Source organism: Haliotis asinina, chromosome 6 (genome assembly GCF_037392515.1).
Source record: "Haliotis asinina isolate JCU_RB_2024 chromosome 6, JCU_Hal_asi_v2, whole genome shotgun sequence".
Taxonomy (NCBI): Eukaryota; Metazoa; Mollusca; class Gastropoda; order Lepetellida; family Haliotidae; genus Haliotis; species Haliotis asinina.
This window is the reverse complement of record NC_090285.1, coordinates 62274654-62295976: the sequence shown is the minus strand read 5'-3', so window position 1 is coordinate 62295976 and position 21323 is coordinate 62274654. Positions and strand designations below refer to the sequence as shown.

The 21323-nt window shown below is 40.3% G+C and overlaps 1 protein-coding gene across 2 annotated transcripts; it reads right to left on the bottom strand.

The window, feature by feature from the left end:
- Nucleotides 1-196: 196 nt before the first annotated feature.
- On the bottom strand, nucleotides 197-13691 carry LOC137286405 (citramalyl-CoA lyase, mitochondrial-like). 2 transcript variants are annotated; one of them, XM_067818252.1, is made up of 8 exons: nucleotides 13448-13691; nucleotides 13064-13111; nucleotides 12631-12954; nucleotides 11477-11665; nucleotides 8175-8367; nucleotides 6633-6746; nucleotides 5643-5821; nucleotides 197-378 (listed from the first exon to the last, which is right to left on the bottom strand). In XM_067818252.1, the coding sequence occupies exons 3-8, from the start codon at nucleotides 12937-12939 to the stop codon at nucleotides 277-279; spliced, it is 1086 nt and encodes a 361-aa protein (XP_067674353.1). In that variant the 5' UTR covers nucleotides 12940-12954; nucleotides 13064-13111; nucleotides 13448-13691; the 3' UTR covers nucleotides 197-276. The 2 variants fall into 2 exon arrangements, with proteins under 2 accessions (XP_067674353.1, XP_067674352.1); XM_067818251.1 differs by lacking the exon at nucleotides 13064-13111 and having other exon boundaries at nucleotides 13448-13596.
- Nucleotides 13692-21323: the final 7632 nt, after the last annotated feature.

The following is a 21323-nucleotide window of genomic DNA, read 5'->3' as shown; positions in this document are numbered from 1 at the left end:
TTCTACCCTGGACCTTCACAGGTTATTTATATCTGAATCTTGTCATGCATTTGTCCAACAACAAAAACAAGACACTCTATCAACCATTGTAATCTTATGAACACTTTGGCAAGTGTGGGCCATACTGAAATCTCAAAAACAGATTTCAACATTACATTAGAAGTAATCATCACACAGCGACCACAGACAACTATGATCTGTTTAATATAATTTACTTGCCATAAATACTACATAATACATGTCAACACATTCAACATTCTTTCAAACATTTATCTGTTAAGAACCAGATGACTCAATATTCTTCACAATTTTCAGTATATTCTTTGCTTGCAGTAGAAGAGGCATGTCAATCATGTTTCCATGAAAGGTGAAGGCTCCCTGAAATATGAAACACAGGATCTGGGTTACTAAGCACACAGTTTGAGTACATTCTGCTATTTATTTAAGTCCAGCTTCATATGTTTTGAGAAGTTTTGCTCTGGAAGTTGTGCTCTGGAAATGAAGCCCACCTCTCCATTCAGAGACAAAGTTTCCATGGAAACCAAGAAAAATAAAAATGACAAAAATCTGCAAATAGCAAAAGGCACCACGGTAGATTCTGTTTCATAAATCTACCAGTTTATGTTGAAAGGTATGGAACGGTTTTCAAGTTGTGCTCCAGAAACAAATCTCATCTCTCCCTTTGGAGAAAAAGTCTGGATTGTTTCCATGGAAACCAGGAAAGAAAATGACAAAAATCTGTAAATAGCAGAAGGCACCACTTTGGGACCTGCTTCACATATCTACCAAGATTTGCTGAGAGATAGCTAGAGGTTTTGAAGCTCTGCTCCTTAAACGATACCCACCCCTCCCTTTCGTGACTAAGTCTGAATTGTTTCCATGGAAACTGAGAAAAATATAGTGAGTGAGTGAGTTTAGTTTTACGCCACTTTTAGCAATATTCTAGCAATATCACGGCGGGGGAGACCATAAAATGGGCTTCACACATTGTACCCATGTTGGAATCGAACCCGGGTCTTCTGCGTGACGAGCGAACACTTTAACCACTAGGCTACCCCACCACCCGAGAAAAATATAAACATGACAAAAATCTGTAAAGAGATAAAGAGTTTGTTTAACAATTACACATTTTTTTAAACTGTTGGTGTTCTTTGTCATAGCATTTTCCATGTTGTGTTGTTCACATTTTGATACAAAGTTCATATCATTTGTTTTAATATTAGCATAAAATAATGTTATGAATCATTTTAGAGCAACCTCTTAATCCATGTAATGTTTTAGATTTGATTTTATTTTCTGCGTTTGGTACTCTCAGTCCCCCATTTTCAACTAATCTGCTAAGTGTTTTTTCTAGTTATCTTATTGGGTTTATTTTGACAAATGAATTTATAGAATTCTGAGTTTAATTCTCTTATAAATGTTGCATTTGGATTAGGGAGAGGTTAGAATAAATCAATCAGTTTAGGCAGTATAAGACTATTCAATACAACATACCTACTTTTAGGTGTAAAGACTTTTGCTGACCATTTCTTCATCGACAGTCACAGTTCTTTCAACTTATCTTTGTATGTAGCTCCTTTCCACCATTTCTGACAAATTGTGCATGAAAATAATCCCAAGGAGAGTAAGTTCAGTTTCATTCCAATTTAATTTACATTTTTACATACGATGTCTTTAGAATTTTTCAGAGATTGTATTTTAACTACTTGGGTTCTGTTCATGTTAAGCTTTAAACCCAAAAATGATGTCATAGGATTTGCAGAGTTCTTAAGGTAAGTTTCTGTACTATCTAAAGCAGTGTTGTGTCATCAACAATTGAGATGAAAGAAATTTTGTATTTCCAATGGTTATTCCTTTTATTTTAGGGATAACTCTGTCAAGTTTTTTTGTTTTGTTTTTTCATGTAGAAGACATAAACAAGAATGCTTACTTTTAAGAGATTTCATTTTTTGGAAACTTGATTTTCTTTTGCTGTTATCCTGGACAAAAATAGTTAGGGATATATGTAAATTTTGAAATCTATATTCATTTATCGACACACACGTAAGATATCAACCATAAAAATACCAATATCCCTAATCTATTTCGTCCAGTGTATATTATCCAGGCAGTTCATGTGAAACACTGGTGCTAGTCATATACAGTAATGATACTTTAGTAAAATCTAAATATTTTTTTAATTTCTACACTTATCCTGCACTACTTACTTCCTGCACTTATTGCTTACGACTGATGTTGGAAAGTGTAGAACTGTGAACACTTCCTGATCCTGGGTAAAGATCAGTGTGAACACATATCACTGGAAAATGACATCTGCCACCTCTGAATAATGCAATAAACCCCTCAGATGAAGATGAAGAGAGGAGGAAGCTGAAAGCACAGGGTAGGCCCTAGCGTAGTGTTTCCCTCGGAACAACTCTTTCACACCCAGAGTCATTATGCTTGATGGGGAGAAATATCATGAATGAAGACACCTTCATGGAATCTGGAAGAATGGTTGACAGAGAGGGATTATATCTCAATGGCACTTTGCATATAAGCCATGTATGCTTAAATGGAAAAGGATCGCAAGATATTTAAAGTGTTATCAGCTATAGAAAAGCAGTTAACAGGCAAGGACTTCCGTCTAACCAAGTGTTACTCCTTCACTGACATACCCACTTGTCATTCCCCACACAACATCATGGTACTTTGTGGTGAACAACAGGGTCATATCCGTCGGGGACTGGTGAGGTGTTGGTCTGGCACTGATGGTTTGAAGTGTTGGACACATAGTGTGGATACTGACTGGCGAAGAATGTGCCTGACGTCAAGACACAAAAACATGACTGCATCAAACTTGACCCAATTAACACTAAGCACATGACTTTCGTCTCTATCATCAGTGGTTTGTAAGTCACACCGTGTAGGCGGTATAGGAATGCGTTGAGATTCATGTTGGGTTGTCAAAACTGTAGCCTGTGTACTCAAGCACTAAATAAGCGAAGCATGCATGGTAGCTCCTGTCAGTGAGGACTGCTAAAACGAAGGGTCTTGCCACGAGCATAAGTGGCAACCATGCCCTACTTGAAACTCCTTCCTGTAAAAATATAACGAGGAAACTGCTAAAACATGCTTGATACATTCTGCGGATCCTGCTTCATGGCACCACAAAAGCTGGAACAAATGCCCATTGTCATACAGGTGCCTAACGGGAGTCCAATGTTCATTGGCAATGCAGTAACAATATACTTTGGTCAAAAAGCAATTGGCACATAAAACTGCCTGCAGATGCAGTGTGTTAAATGAGCTGTTCTGGCGTGGGATGAGACTGCACTAGGATGTTTCCACATCTAATTAGTTGCAGAGGAGCTCTTGACACTTGGTTGCTCAAAATCGGAAACTAACATCTGGTTGGTCATCTGGGACCAACTACATTTAGTCGAAGTCAAGCTGTTAATTCTTGATTGTGACTAAAACATTTGGAAGCAAGACCGTAAGAAACATATTTTGTTTGTAGCACCCCCAGTAAAGGATTAAGCCATCCACTGCCCAGAATGACCATCCAGAGACAGAGACACATAAACTAGTATCTCTTTGTCCAGCATTCATTCTGTGAAAGACACTCTGTCAAATCCTGATATAGCATTTGCTACTAGGAATATTCTCAGATGGATATGGGTGTCGGCTATTTCTGGAAACAGACAAATTCTTGTTAAACCATGCAACAATCGTGTTGCCCAGTGACGGATGGCGAGGGACACTGCCATGAGCTCCAAACAGCTTATAGATCTCATTGCCGAAATCCTAAGGTTATCAGATCTAGTAAGTGCGTGCCTCAATTCTGCATGAAGGCACCAACTAACACATAGGTAGTTTGGAAGTTGCTCAGTCAAAGTGACACCACCTATGGCATCTAAGGACAATTTCACTAAAAGAAAAATAAACTGAGTTAAGTGAAACAGGAGACACAAATGTCCACCTGTCATTCCCTGTTGGACATCAGTCTGGACAGCACACGTGGGATGAGTTTCTAAAATTTGTACCATGCAGCTGTGGGGAGAATTCCAAATGAGAATCTTTTCTGCTTGAAAAACGGTTTCTAATGTACACCAGGGTGAGTAATGGTACAAGGTCTAAAATGTCACAGTTAAGAAGTCAACTCCACCCAGTTAGCATAAAGATGCATGGTGAAAAACAGCTGCTACCTGTATGCAGATTGTGCAATATGGCAGACAGCACACTAAATTATCACATCATAGAAGAGAGGTGACGGTCCTGTATATATTCAACTCTGTCAGGTCTTCAGAGACAGTGTTAATAGCCAAAACAAAGTTTGAGATAGGGTGAAGCATCCATGTGATCTTCAGATCCGCGACTGTCATCCCTTGAGTCTCACACCTTGTAAGACGCACTTGATGGAGAAATACTGTCACACGATTAATTTCCTTATCCTCCTGGGCTGCCCTATTGATGAATTCAAGACAAAGGATTGCGTAAACGCCATGCCCAGTCTTAGGTAGATAGACACATCTTTGAGGGCAAGATGTGTCAGTCTGCCAACGTTGAAGCCAGCGTAGACAGTGGCGCAACCATCAGCTGCCAAACTCTTGAAGATGTGGGAGGTTCTGAACACTGGAGTCACTGGATGTAGTGGAGGTGTCATGTAGTTCCTGCATCTGGTATATGCACTGGAGTGAGTGAGTATGGTTTTATAGGCCACTCACTACGATGTTATATGTGCTAGATCCAGCAGATCTAGTAGAAATGCCATACAGACACTGGAGTGAGTGAGGATGATTTTTATAGGCACTGCACAGGCACTGGATCTGGTAGAAACTCACCTTCTGGTGATGTGTGGTGTTTATCTGGGATCAGGAAGTGATCACAGTTCTATGTGTTTCAACATCAATGATCTGGCACAGCCATGTTTTGAGTCATAACCAATAAATGCAGAAAGCCAGTAGCGCAGGATTAGTAACAATTAGTTTATTGTCCAATGACCGACTTAAAACAAACTTAAAATCATGCAAATGAACATTTGCTCACTTTAGTTATATATTCATGGGATCGATTCCATATTGAACATAGGAGTTACTTCTCATTACTGGGAAGTCACAAGCAAATGACATCAGTGCAAGGACTCCTGCTGTTAACTTTCATGGGTACAGGTAGCCCAGATACTTAAATGTTATTACTATGTTGTAGTATTGCTGTAATTCACTTACTGTTGTACTGTGTATCATGATCATCACATTGTTACAGTAATCAAATTGCGAATGATACCATAACCCAGCTAGCAGTCGACTCAGTGATAACTTATTGTTATTTGATCAAAATTTTTACAAAAACTATTTGGACTGTTTTTGCATCCATGTGGATGTGCTAATAAATTTTGTAGCATCCATTGTCAATATTTATTCATATATGATGCAGGAATTTGTGTCCTGTAAATCACTGCTTGAGTATGAATGAGGCCTATACGTATGTTACTGTTTGATCTAATGTAGACACACCACTATGTCAGTTCATCTGGATCTCTTTATGGAAGATACAATTCCCAAATGTTTCAGAAGGACTGTCACTGTCAGCAGTGATGACATTTTTTCTAGGGATATAGATTTGTAAATCTGGCATACAAAAGTTTCAAGAGATCTGCATACCTTGCCTGACTCTTGGTGCTGTTGAAATGCTGCGACCAGTTCTGTCGCCCACTGCACTCTTTCCTCACTGGGAGTGAAGGCGTCTCGAACTGTGGAGACCTGACCAGGGTGAATGACCTGTTTCCCAGTGTACCCCATCCTAGCTCCCTCCAGTGACTGATAGCGCAGAGACTCTGTATCTAGAGAGAGACAACTTTTATAACACCCCTGAATTACATCTCCCTCAAAGAGTGAGGAAGGTTATTCATGGCTTTTAGCAATGTTCCCAGGAATATATAAACAGCTGACACCCAAAACACACTTCACACTTTGTACCAGTCCATGGAATTGAACATGTGTCTTCAGCATGACAAGTAAATGCCATAACCACTACATCATCTCACCATTCTTCTCCACACAAGGCCAAATACTTTTTGCAAAATACTACTGTCCTCTGAGTGCATGTTTGTCTGTCTGTCCCCCTGTCTGCCTCCATGAGTCTTGTTTAATGCCCCTATCACCAATATTCCAGCAGAATGTGCAAATAAAAAAAAAAGAAGAAAATAATAAATAACTGGGACACTTACTGATATTTCAAGCTATGAGCCATCCCATCAAGGTATCATAACAGACCATCACCCACGTCACAAAGTCACTTCTTCTACCAGCATGGATGAAATCAACATTACAGATGGTGCAACACCAACCTTTGTTAAGACGAAACTATTGCTGTGGTAGAATTCACTGATTCACTGACTTGGTTGACACGTTATCATATCCTTGTTGTGTAAATCAATGTTCATGACGCTAGTCTCTGGATTATTTAAAGACCGCTATGATATGTCTAAACATTACTGAGTGCTTTCAACAAGCAAATCTACAGGTAACCCAGCTCTACAGTTATCAACCTGGTCTGCCACCCATTCATGTTTATAAGGCAATAACAATCAAACGTGGACTAAAGAACTATTTTGTTCTAGCGTCCCAACAGGATAGCACATGTAGTTCCACCTTTGATGTCGATGAAGACCAGGTCAATGGCCTGCAGTCGGAACGCCTTGGCCACCATCACCACCTTCTGTCTGGCATAAGTCAGTTCCCTTGCATCTATCGTCCTGACAGCTCCTGGTACGCAGAAAATATACACTTCAGTCTCATCATCAATACACATAGCTAAACTTAGCACTTATCCACAAGAAATGTTCACTGTCACACTCACACTTTGGTAAATCATGAAACTAATGTCAGCATTTCATTAACGTGAAAAATGCATCTGTACTCATCTTGCATCATTATAATGATGCATCCCAGTCTGACCACGTCAACTTTCGACAACTCAAGACAGAAAACATAAACCTCTTGTCATCTTTATTGCCTTCAGCTTTGCATTTATCATAAGAATACAGAATTATTTAATATGACTATTTAGATATCGCTCACAAAATAATTGACAAATGAGCACTAATTTCCATGACACTAATTGATATCCCTTGGACTTGCTCATCGGCAAATTACTACTACATAAAAACAATGGAAGTGCTGACACTACACATTACATCCAAACAGGTCACTCCTTACAGGTATCTCAAGCAACATGTAATTATCACTGGTTACAATCACTGGTCATTGTTTAAAGTCACTCAAGCACATCAGGCAGACCAGACGTTCTCCAACCACACAGGATCATGTCGCGATCTTTGCTCACCTTGAAGTGTTTCAAGCCAGATTAAGTTTAAAAGTGATGTTATGAGAAAACTTGCAGAAAACAATCACATGATCGAACAAGGCAGCGTAATCAAGATATTGTCAGCTCATTTCCATTCATTGCTTAACAAGGGCAATTCAGGTTACTTTGTAAGTAAATGCCTCTCAAGAACCTAATAAGTTTGAAAATGAACATTAAAGATTAAAGGTGACCTTCAAACTCGCATTAAATTTGTGACGCATTAATTTCATGATTTATACCATGTCTTAAGTGTCCATAAATGACTGTCAGTTAAAGACAACACATGCTGACAGAAAAGAGCCTAACAGGTGTTACCCATCACAAGAATATGCAAAGTCAAGCCAAATGTGCACTGTGATTAATATTTTACTGTGCAGGCTCCTTGAGAATTTCTCTCAGCATAGCGGGTTGGAACTAGAAGGGAATGTCTCTTGGAGCCAGTATTCAGGACAGACTTAATGTTGACTGACAAATTATATATCAAAATCCACATTCCTATGATACATGCATACAAAGCCTTTAACTTGGCAGAATTCTGAGCTCAGTGTTGACTGTGTTGATCAATGGTGTGCCATGTTTTGCAAAACCTTCAGCAGATTCATCATCCATGCTATTAACTACAAATATTGGTAAGAGACTGCGAAGAACATCAACATGGTTGTCAATCTTGATATTGCAATCCACTCAGTTTTAGGTGTTACAATCTGAGCAGCTGTAGACAATATCATTTTCAAGTTCGTGAGCTACTAACAGAGTCAGGGGAAGGACTAATCATATTCCGTGTCTAACAAACATGTACAGTTAAGTTTTATTTTCATATTTCTTACCAATGTCTGCACAGAAGTCGTCTGAGCCAAACACAACGCCGTCCATGTAGAACACACCTTGTATGGAGTATTGCCTGGCCCTCTGTAGAACATCCTGCATGTTTAGAACACCCTGGGCACTCTCTACATAGGTCAGCAGGTATGGGCAGTAGTCCTTCCGGTCTGCAGTTACAGCTTGGAGGAGGTCTGTGAACTGCAGCACCCATTACACACTGATGATAACAGCAATTAACTCAAACTAGTGAGTGAGTGAGTATAGTTTTACGCTGCACTCAGCTAATATTCCAGAATTTGGCAGCAGTCTGTAAATAATTCAGTCTGTTAGTGACAATCCAGTGATCAAAAGCATGATCATCACTCTACCCAAATGGGATACAATGAGTTGTGTCCATCAAGTCAGCAAGCCTGACTACCTGATCCCTTTAGTTGCTTCTTACAACAAGCATGGGTTACAGAAGATCAATTCTAACACAGATCTTCATAGTTCACATGAAACAAGCTTCCTGCTTCACATAGGGTTTTCATCCATGTGCAATGACATTTGTGACCAGGAAAACCTAATTCAAGAGGTACTATGGAATGAGAAGTGCTGTATTCTTTTAAAAACTGATCATAATTCTTAAACAATCAGATGTCTACATGTCTTATAAAGAATGCAAATTGTATGGGAAAATGCAGAATGAAGACTGTACATGCAACAGACAACACACCTCACTCCCTTACTGTACTGATGTGTGTACACAGAACATACTAACTAGTGAGGTATTTGTGAAGTCAGGGAGTATGGAAACCTTTTATTCAAAATAACTGATTCTGTTATATGTACTTATCTCCCATTTATCTTCAGTAAATCAATATTTTTAACATAAAACAGTTTACATGGTTTGATTCTCCATCATGATGTCTGGTCAGCAACTGGTACCATATCTAGTGTTCAGACGACTGTGTTGGTGTCAGTCATTATCACAGGAATAATTTCACAGCATAAATGTCTAGCTTGTCCAACGTAATATTTCACTACCTCTGACATGTGGATTACACACTATTTCTCCACCTCTGACATGTGTCCTACACACTATTTCACCTCTGATATTTGACCTACACCCTATTTCACCACCTCTGACGTGACCTACACACTATTCCACCTCTGATATTTGACCTACACACTATTTCTCAACCTCTGACGTGTGACCTACACACTATTTCACCTCTGATATTTGACCTACACCCTATTTCACCACCTCTGACCTACACGCTATTCCACCAACTCTGACCTACACGCTTTTTCACCAAGTCTGACATACACACTATTTCACCAACTCTGACGTACATGCTATTCCACCAACTCTGACCTACACGCTATTCCACCAACTCTGACCTACACGCTATTCCACCAACTCTGACCTACACGCTTTTTCATCAACTCTGACCTACACGCTTTTTCACCAAGTCTGACATACATGCTATTCCACCAACTCTGACATACACACTATTCCACCAACTCTGACATACACGCTATTCCACCAACTCTGACCTACACGCTATTCCACCAACTCTGACATACACACTATTTCACTAACTCTGACGTACATGCTATTCCACCAACTCTGACATACACGCTATTCCACCAACTCTGACCTACACACTATTTCACCAACTCTGACATACACACTATTCCACCAACTCTGACATACACGCTATTCCACCAACTCTGACCTACACGCTATTTCACCAACTCTGACATACACACTATTTCACCAACTCTGACCTACACGCTTTTTCATCAACTCTGACCTACACACTTTTTCACCAAGTCTGACATACACGCTATTCCACCAACTCTGACATACACACTATTTCACCAACTCTGACGTACATGCTATTCCACCAACTCTGACATACACGCTATTCCACCAACTCTGACATACACACTATTCCACCAACTCTGACATACACACTATTCCACCAACTCTGACCTACACGCTATTCCACCAACTCTGACATACACACTATTCCACCAACTCTGACATACACACTATTCCACCAACTCTGACATACACACTATTTCACCAACTCTGACGTACATGCTATTCCACCAACTCTGACATACACACTATTTCACCAACTCTGACCTACACGCTTTTTCATCAACTCTGACCTACACGCTTTTTCACCAAGTCTGACATACACGCTATTCCACCAACTCTGACATACACACTATTCCACCAACTCTGACCTACACGCTATTCCACCAACTCTGACCTACACGCTTTTTCATCAACTCTGACCTACACGCTTTTTCACCAAGACTGACATACACGCTATTCCACCAACTCTGACATACACGCTATTCCACCAACTCTGACATACACGCTATTCCACCAACTCTGACATACACACTATTCCACCAACTCTGACATACACGCTATTCCACCAACTCTGACATACACACTATTCCACCAACTCTGACATACACACTATTCCACCAACTCTGACATACACGCTATTCCACCAACTCTGACCTACACACTATTCCACCAACTCTGACCTACACGCTATTCCACCAACTCTGACATACACCCTATTTCACCAACTCTGACATACACGCTATTCCACCAACTCTGACATGCACGCTATTCCACCAACTCTGACATACACACTATTTCACCAACTCTGACATACACACTATTCCACCAACTCTGACATACACGCTATTCCACCAACTCTGACATACACGCTATTCCACCAACTCTGACATACACACTATTCCACCAACTCTGACATACACGCTATTCCACCAACTCTGACATACACGCTATTCCACCAACTCTGACATACACACTATTCCACCAACTCTGACATACACGCTATTCCACCAACTCTGACCTACACGCTATTTCACCAACTCTGACATACACACTATTCCACCAACTCTGACATACACACTATTCCACCAACTCTGACATACACACTATTTCACCAACTCTGACATACACACTATTCCACCAACTCTGACATACACGCTATTCCACCAACTCTGACCTACACGCTATTTCACCACCTCTGACCTACACACTATTCCTCCACCTCTATGACCTACACACAATTTCACCACCTCTGATATATGACCTACACACAATTTCACCACCTCTTATTCCACCACCTCTATCCTGTGACCTACACCCATTTGCCCCTGAACTCTGATCTGTGACCTGGACATTATTTCACCCAACAAATAACCTACAGTTTCCCAATGCATAGATTTGAGGCAGACTAACTATTTCCACCATCATACAATTCACCTGTGTTAAATCCTCTACAGTGTCCACTTTAGGCAGGAGTATTGTTTGAGGAAGTCGGTCAGCCTTGAAGATGACCCTCAAGTCCTCCTCAACAAGACCACTGGAAACAGAGTTGACTCTGACAGCACAGTCCACTCCTGAGAAGTCCACTTCATCCAGCATCTGACGGATGTTCTCCCGAGCTTCAGCCTAAAACACAAGTTCGGGGGATTAGGATGTCAAGCACCAAAGAAAGTGGCTTCATATCAGTACTCTGTTCTCACTTGAGACAAGTGACCTCATGAAGAGGGAGACCAAAGGAAACTGGATTGCAGTGGTCCCGCCTTGAAGACATAAGCAACTTACAAGACTGATTTGCTGCGTCTTCAGTAGATACGGTCAAACAGAAGCAAGTCAACGCAAATCCACAACCACTCCCCTCCCACCCTCTCCCCAGACAAACTCACCTGGGAGAAATTCTCTCCAAAAATATCAGCCAAACATTATCTCCTCCCCACCCTTGACATAAGAGTGAACAAAATCCCCCTACTCATCCTCAGCTTTAAAGGTTCTTGTTTAATCCTTGTTATCAAGTTTTAATTATTCATTAACAGTTGAAGAAGAGTTTGAGAAGATTGTTTTAGCATTGTAAACTGGCATATAGTTGGCAAAAAATGGACAAAATCCAAAGGTCTGTGATAAGTTTGCAAACCACAAAACATCATGGAAGTACTTCAGAGCAACAAGAGTGGTAAATAAATGTGTAATGAATGATGTCAAAAAATTGATCAAGGTATGTGCGATGTGTTCTCTGACCATGTTAGGTGCACCAACTGGCAAAAGCTCTGTTTCATCAGAGTTCAAATTCAGTTTATTACTGGGCATCCATTCCAAAACGTCAATGCATGATTGGATACCATGTTTGACTGCTATGAAATCCTGAGGAAGACGACCTTATCTAGGTGTTGTCTGCATATTTCTCGAATTCTTATGCATGATAAGAGATTATATCTGAGAGTGGTGGTACATGTAAAAAACAATACTGGCCACAGGACAGAGCCCCGTAGAACGCCCAGTGGAACGTGAGGGAACTAGGTTTGTACTGCATGGAATCAATTTCAACTCTGTTTACGTCCACCGACAAAAGATTTAAACCTGGTGTAACTTTTAACTACCTTCTGATTGAGGGCCACTCCGTCTTCGCACTCCAACACAGCACAATCCACACCGAGTTTTGGCACTTTCCGCAGCTTGTTCACATCATGTCCAGGTACATACATCAGGGTTCGCCTCGGGATGTATGGCCGATCATGGTAGGCTTCTGACCTGGCTGAGTATTGCCGATGTGGGACAGAGTAGGATGGGCTGCCAGGTGGCGAGGGGCTGAGTAATGGGGGTACTCCGAGAGTTGGTACTGCACAAACTCTGGGAGTCTGTGACATCAGTTGCTTCACACAACAACGTAAATTTGATAGGGTCCTCATCTTCGTCGTCTTGATCTATAACAATGAGAAGAACATGAATAAGCTGTTAGGGTAGAACAACTTCTATACAGTACTGGATAAACTGCATGTTATTAAGGTGCTTTTCGTTACTTCTACATCTTACCTTTGTATTTTTCAGGAAGAGTTCCTTCTGTCCCCCAAATTCTTTCTTCTGCAGATAAACAGTGGCAATACTCAGTGGTTCAACTCAATATATTGTACTTAATTTTTGGGCCTTTAGATCTTTTGTCAGTCCTCTAGTAATTGTTGTGTTAGGTTTTGTAAATAATTCTAGTATGTATCAATATATAAATGTTATTTGGGATGGGGGAATGGGAGGAACTCTTACCTATTTTCCTTTTTAAAAACTTAGTGGGGGTACGAAAGGTACACATACGACACTATGAATATACCTTGATTGATGCCACAATAATACTTTCGCTAGTCTGAGGGTTATGAACGTGTGTACGTTCTTGAATGGAATTCATCGTGATCACCTATTCCTTACCTCATGCAGTTGGTCTTATTAGAGCCTTCCCACCAACATCTGATCTACTGAGTTGACTGACGTAAGCGTGCTCGTATTTGCTCTTGATAACCAGACACAGAAACACTCAGTTCTGCGGCCATGAACTGAGGGGCTTTAACTCGAGAGTTACCTCCCCTTGACCATTGCACTTCACACTTCACAGGAAGTGTCTGTCAGCCTCACGGACTTGATATGGCATAAAGGTAGAATAAGGCAGTGTATGAAATAGCATCTGCCCGTCGGCCCGCTGCACACAAAGTCAGCCGCCTAGCCTGCTCAGCCACCGTGACTTCCACAGAAATGAAAGTCTGACACAGAAAATAGTTTGCACTATTGTGGTAGCTATAGACGACCTCTGTATGTATGGCTCATGATCGTCATGATCAATCAAACCTTAACTTCCACAGATCAGCCAACCCCTTTATCTAACACCAAACGTGATTGGTCTAAGAATGCTTTCAGTGACCAAGTTGTTTTTGTTAAATTGATGTTGCGCATGTTTACTTTTCACATTAAGTGACGTCAGGCTAAAAAGTCTGTGGGGTGTGGGGTGTTTTGGACCCTTTTCCCAGATTTATAACAAATGTGGCATACACCAATTTATTCCGTCCTTCGCGACTGTTATAACCTTCGCGCCATGTGGAACCTAGTGCCGAGGTTTCCGAAATTGTGGCTTTTGAAAAAAACCCTTTCGAACCTACTGTCGACGTTTCTGAAGTTGTGGAATTCTTCAATGACAAATCTCCTGTACTTGTCAAGAAATCTGGCCATACGAAGAAAAGGGAAGTTCTGCACAAGCGCTATCGTCGAAGTAAAAGTCAAGATTTGTTCTCATCAAGCAGAAAACCTGGCACCACAAAAAAAGAAAGAAAGAAAAGAAGCATCTAAGAAAATTAAATCTGCCAAACAAACTGTTGAACGGAAACGTTTCTCCGATGCCAAGCGTGTCTCACATTTCCCGACCGATTCACGGCAATGACGACAGCGTTGATTCGTAAGCTTAAGACAGTGATAGGATAATCATAAGATAAGATACAACTTTATTACCTCGGAGGATTTTTTGTGTCAAAAACGGCCACAAAATGAATATATACTAAATTTATAAAAATACACAATAATTACATGTACAGATGCTGGTGATTCCATACCATTAACCACGTATTCAAACAAGCCGAAGAGTCGTTATGATGACTATTTAAAAACAACAACAGTTTTTGCAAGAATAACACGAACATCGGATGGCATGAAGGGCTGTTGAGCCCTGTTTATTTAAGGGGAGGTAATCGAAAGCGGCCTCCTGATGGAAGTAGTTCAAAATGGTGAGATAAAATACGGGAACTATCAAATCTTATTTTAGTTGCCCTCTTTACAGTCTGGCTCTCATAGATAAAGGAAATATACTCGAAAGACACTCCGGTAAGTTTGGTGGCAGTATTAGATTTTTTAAATGTTTGTTTTCGTTGCGACCCCCGTGCCAACATAAAAAAGGTAAGTCACTACACTTTGAATAAAGGTTTGTTAAAAAAACGGTCGATATGTTTTTCTTAAGCGGCGAAGGAAATAAAGTCTTTAATGTTTGCCTTTTTTCGTAAATTTGATCGGTGTGCTTGGAAAACGACAGTTGTGAATTTAACACGTAGATACGTGTAATGGTCCACTCTTTCAATTTCAGTATTATCAATATAATGAGGGCGTAGAGGTCCCTTATTTTCTCCGACAGTCAACCACTACGTCCTTAATCTGCTTTACACTCAGAAAAAGAAAATTGTCTATACATCAAGATAAGTATTTTGCAATGCCTATGCAATAATTATGCTCAAAATCAGAAATTAGGCCAGTAACAGCGACATCATCTGCGAATTTTACAGTAAGCACGTCACTTATTGACAAGTAGCAGCCACTGGTGTACAAAGTGAAGAGTAAGGGTGAGTAAGTTCGGTTTTACGCTGCACGCAACAACATTCCAGCTGTATGGCGGTGGTCTGTAAATAATCAAGTCTTGACCAGTGATCAACAACCTGAGCATCAATCTACACAACTTGGAGCCGATGGCACGTGTCAACCAGATCGCACGACAGGCATGGGTTAAGGCATGCCATTATTATACCCCGGATCTTCACGGGTGAGTAAGGGTGAAAGTGACACGTGATGCGATATGAGATGGACACCTGTGCTGCAAATGCAAGACGTATGTACTAGATGATGTTGGAAGAAGTGTGCCTTTAATGAGCATAACTTGGGCACAATGCACTCCACCCGACACATCTGCATGTCTTACTCTAGCTCGTGTTGTACGCCAACATTCCGAGTTTTGGCGTCCTTGTCACAGTAAAACTAAAAAATAACTGCCACCAACCTTGTAAATAAGTTGATAAATTCATTTGGGTTAACTCTTATTATTAACTGAACAAAAATGTTGGTGAATGACGTTTCATTCAGAATGACGGCGACTGAACTTCAAACTCTTCTTTCCAAATGCGCAATGTTCACGCAGACAAATCACGTAAGTTGTCTGACGTAATTTTGTAGGCCATTTCTGTTGATAGCGGGGGAGGGGCTTTGATATTCGTTGGATTTAAATGACTTTTGAAGATGTCAGACGCAATGGAACGTGTATAAAAGTAGCATATACATATTTGTACTTAAAATATATCCGAAGGTGAGTTTCGGTATGTTCTCACTACACTGATTTCAGGAGACAATATATACCATGATCATACATATCCTACCATATTTAACTTAGATTTTAAACACTTAGATTGTTGGGAGGTATTTATATTGTTTTTCAGTCTTAGAGAGAATATCTTTTGTAATTAATAGATTAAGTAATAAGAACGTAAGATTCCAAATGCCAATGAAGGAATCATTAATAGAGTAGTTTGGAACAATACTTTTTAAGGTGGTAAGAGGTCCTCCCGTTTTCTCCCATCCCAAGTAATTTACGTAAAAATTAATAACAGAACTCTTTCCTGTGAGTTTTGAACACATGTGGTCAGGTGATAGAACGTCCATGACACTAGGATACCACATAACATGTAACAGATACGTTGTAGCCAAGATATACGTTTGCGTTGAGAGAAGGAGCAATGTATTTTGGGTTGGTTGTTTGCAGTTTCTTGATTTCTCTAATGTTTTGATTTCCTTATATTTTGGTGGAGATGGTGGGGATTTGGTTTTCTAGGGTGGTGGGGTTTTGGTTTGGGTGTGATTTTGTGGGTTTCTTTTTCAGTATTGTTTAAAAAATGTTCCAATCACCCAGTTGCCGCATTTGTGGAACTATGAATATTCATCTAATTATATTAACGGATATTGAATCTCGGACCATGGTTGGTTTGCTTAACCATGGTATAGATAGCTGAATAACGAATTGGATCTTCGCCTATCACTACGTACACTTATGTGACCTGATTTATCTATTCAAGAAGGAAGTGGGATTAAGGAGGATAACTGGTGGGGGTTATCTTGACAAAGGTGGCTACCTAAATATTTGACCTACACTTAAAGGTAGTCATGGGATGAACTTTGTTTTTTTCCTTGTCAGTCATTTGACCTTATATTTTACAAAACACTTTAAACCTTCTTGTCTTTCAGTGTCCATTCGCTTCTGTTCGTTTGTGATGTATAAGTATATAATATAAGTACATAATATGCCGGTCGAAATCCTCAAAACAAAATTACACCACCCGGATTGGATACAATGATCTTTCTAGGTATGAAAGGTCGATTTTAGTGATTCCAGTCAGTTAGTCTGTCCAAATACTTTCAGTATTTTCTCTCCATAAGAGTGAGGATGGTTAGGTAGGCAAGTTGTTACAGCGTTCGCTCGCTACGCCGACCCGGGTGCGAGTCCCGACATGACATAATGTGTGAAGACCATTTCTGGTGTCCCCAGAAGTGATATTGTTGGAAAAGCTTTAATAGCGGCGTAAAATTAAACTCACTTACTTATTTCACAACATGTATCTTTTAACACAAAAAACTCATGAATCACTCATTTCTGTATTCGTTTCCTTAACCAGTGTTTCATTCGAGGAAATACGTTTTCAAGCAAAGGTTCACATTTTGATGACACCCGGATGTCAGTATCCCCATTTCTCTCCCCCTACGCTCCCTTGTGACGCTGTTCCACTTCACTTGATAAATCAGGATATTTTGAACACACTTTATTCCTGGCGTCATATCCGGCAGCCTGGTTCGCCGTGTACGGTGCGCCGACGCTACACTGACAGAGGCAATGACTACGCAATGGCGGCCTTTGCTGGGCATACAAGTGAAAGTGGGGAAGTGAGTTTAGTTTTACGCCTCATGTAGCAATATCAAGGCAACATCACGACGTTGGACACCAGAAAAGGGCTTCACACATTGTATCGACGGTGGAAATGGAACCTGAATGTCGAGTACCTGTGTCTAAGTACGTCTCAACTAATCATCGGATTCCACCAGTACATTCACGCGCATGTTTTTTTGCGAGTTTCTGAGCTTCTTAAGTAGAGCGAGGCTTATGATCAATGTGTATTGCAAAGTGATTGAGTGTGATTTTACGCCGCATGTAGCAATATTCAAGCAATATCACGACGGAGGCTTCATATATTGTATCCATGTTTGGAATCAAACGCCAGTTTCTCCCATATTACACTTAACATACAGAGGGTATTATATGAGTGCCCGTCTTACTCTGTGTTTACGACACGAGTGTCTAAATGTTGTGTCCAGGGACGAGTGACGTAAGCATAATATGCTCTGGGCACGGATACAATATTCTGTTTAATACCGAAGACGTCCATTTGAGGAAAATAAACCCAGATCTACTTTCAAATATAGGCTGGGAGAACGCAGTCTCTGAGGAGAGACATGGCGTCATAGCATTGTTCATGACGTCACGTCACCATGTGATATTTTGCTCTAGGGCATCGTACGAAAAATATGAACCCCGATGTTTTCGACCTCCTAAGTTATTTAATGTAGAACATGGTCACATAGGCGATATGAATGAATTCACCCACTCACAATAATTCACTCTTTCCAAAAGACAAGCTGAAATCAGAAATTGATTGTGTGGCTTCAACATAAGAGAACACCTTATAGATGATCTCAATTAGGGTCAAGTCATTGGGACAAGCGGACAAGTCCAATATTCTTGACGACCAGGAGGCTGTGCTTTGGACTTCAATTTTTTTTTGTGCGGATAATTCTTTCTTTCTGGAATTTTCCATGTCGGTTAAACGTATTAGCACCAGTGTGTCGTGGACGAACGTAGAAACACAAACTGGAGATACCTGGATTCAAACCCAAGGTAATAAATAGCTTTGCTGCCCACCAGAATGACGATCTGTGCTCCCTTAGTCGACTGGGGTTCGGCGTCCACATACGCAGAGTTCACTTAACGCCAGTTTTATTAAATGCGTTGTATTCATATGCATACGGACCCGTGTGTCGCTGAATAAGTACCTCTGTCTTCGTCATGGTATTTCCATTTTAATCTGATTCTGACTCCGATGTCCAATTGTTCTGCTTATGCTGCTGAATAACGTCACCGGTCAGAACAGACCCCAGAGCCACATGGCTGGTTCAAAGCCGACTGATAATGACCTGGTTTTGTTCTGGCGAACAATTGTGACCCAAAGGAAGTACGTTGATCATTCTTTAAGTCACCGAATCCACCATTGCCAGACAGTTATTACGTAGATAATTCTATATTACTGAAATAGTGTTTCACTTACTACTTCATAAACATACATTTCCCATAATTTGATCTTTAAAAGTAAAAGTGAAAGTTATTGAGATTCTTTACAGGTATACGCAAGTAAACATAAAAGAGAGGCCAAGTTACTATCCGTGAACATCCCGGTTGGAATATCTTCAAGAACCATTGTTGATCCTCGTATCTCAAATGCATAGATCGCTGCTCATGATGATGATCGCTGGAATTTCTAGTCCAGATTCGATTATTTTCAGTCGGAAACATTATGTGCGCGAGGCTGAACAAAAAAAGAAATAAAACAAAAACAAAAAAACTGTAAATGTTGTAACCAAGACAACTACGTTAAAGATACCTACGTTTTATTCCTGGCGTCATGCCTTAAAGTAAACAATGAACTGACAGCTGAGCGAGCCTCGGACCGTAGTGGCTTTAGACAAAACCTAATATTAACAATTGAATATTTTAACATTTACACATTTTCACTGACTAACATATAACACGAGAAAGGGATATGTAAAAGAAATGTAGGTAATTTGAAATATTGTAAATATACATGCACGACGATAATGTTTGCATTTGCACTCTACATAACTGAATAAACATGATATTTATTAAGCATCCGCGACTCCAGTAGCTAAAATATGTTATTTTAAATACCATAAACAACTGCCACATTGATTCGGATTCCCAGTTATTCCGTATCCTATTTGGTGTCTATAACTATATGAAATATACCAAGTGGTAAATTCGAACAGCACGTTTCATATTATTCATTAATTCGTGGATGAATAATTCAGAAGGACTTAAACCAAGTTCAGCAAATTGGCAAAGTAATACACTAAAGATGACTTACCTTTAACAACAAACGTGAGGATCTCAGGTATGGCTGGAACAACTCATTGGAGAGCCTTCCCAGTTTTTATATCCGAGACCTCTTGTCCAGATTGGAAAGCAGATCGATCCCGGACTCAACACATGCTGGTCACGTTATGCAGTAGTGCAGCAGAACTTTGAAAAACATGAACAACATGATGAAAAGAACTGACGTAGTCGAAGCAGTGATGGCGATAAATGAATTAGAACTGGGGCAAGATCTTCGCAAAGTGATTTGACCGTCAACCAGAGGTTCTGCAATGAACTGGAATGTAGTTAGTGTTTTGCTCGTACGTTCAGCTTCAGTTTAAATATAGAACGTCAGTGGGAAAGAATACCAAGTCTTGACTATCCTCAAGAAAACATCCATTTGGCGTAAAGGACTCTTTGTTGGCCATTTAACATCAGAAATTCCAAGAGCAAAATGTGAAATTTTGGAAGGGTAAACTCGTATCGGTAGTAATACGTGAAAGGGCGGAGCCCAAGAAGTGACGAAGACGAGCAAGATTGACACCTTGAAGGTGCACAATCCGGTGGTGTGAATCACAAAACCGAAGGGCGCAGGATAAATACAATAATGACATCTTTAGTGGATAGAGAGCATGAACATGGAGTAGCGACAAGACACACGATGACACGATATCACACGATGACTGCCAGGTCAAGTGACAGTGAGGACTTGTTTCTGTAGAAAAGAACATTTGAGGCATCAACAGACATATGCTGAGGTGGTTAGGGGTTTTAGACATTGCGAAAATCGAAGAAATCTTTGATCAAATTGTACGTTTACAATACTGAAGAAGTGATTGCTTTGTGGATGATTACACTACCTTTGTGAAATGATAGTGTATGACGAATTTATCAACTAAAGAAGGAGCTGATGTAGAACTCTAGGCTGTGGGAATGTCGAGAATCAGAAAACAAGGCTAAATAAGGTGGAACACCATGGAGTAGTGTCGATTGGCATGATGCCGTGTTCACAGGCACTGGCAGAGAGATAAACTTATACCTTTCGAAATGTTCGAATCGAAGATGACAAGGAGACTTTATTATGTACACATGGGGCTTGGTATTGGCAAGGATGAATTTGGCCTGTGAGTAGTGATGCACTTCATTTCCCTGGAGCAAGTACAAATTTTGGTGCATATTCGATAAAATGGAAGACATGTAGTTGGCAGTTTGTTCAGGAATTTTGGAGGTATTAGTACAGGTGATAGTAAGTTTTACCCATGCATGATTTGTGCTCTTCAAGATGCTGGTCAAGAGTGTTGGAATTTATGA

Coding starts and splice junctions, on each gene's coding strand:
- LOC137286405 (XM_067818252.1), bottom strand. CDS start 12,939: ATGAGGACCCTATCAAATTTACGTTGTTGTGTGAAGCAACTGATGTCA. Junction 8,368..11,476: donor CTGTAGAGGATTTAACACAG/GTGAATTGTATG, acceptor TGGGTGCTGCAG/TTCACAGACCTCCTCCAAGC. Junction 5,822..6,632: donor GGTCTTCATCGACATCAAAG/GTGGAACTACAT, acceptor GTCTCTCTCTAG/ATACAGAGTCTCTGCGCTAT.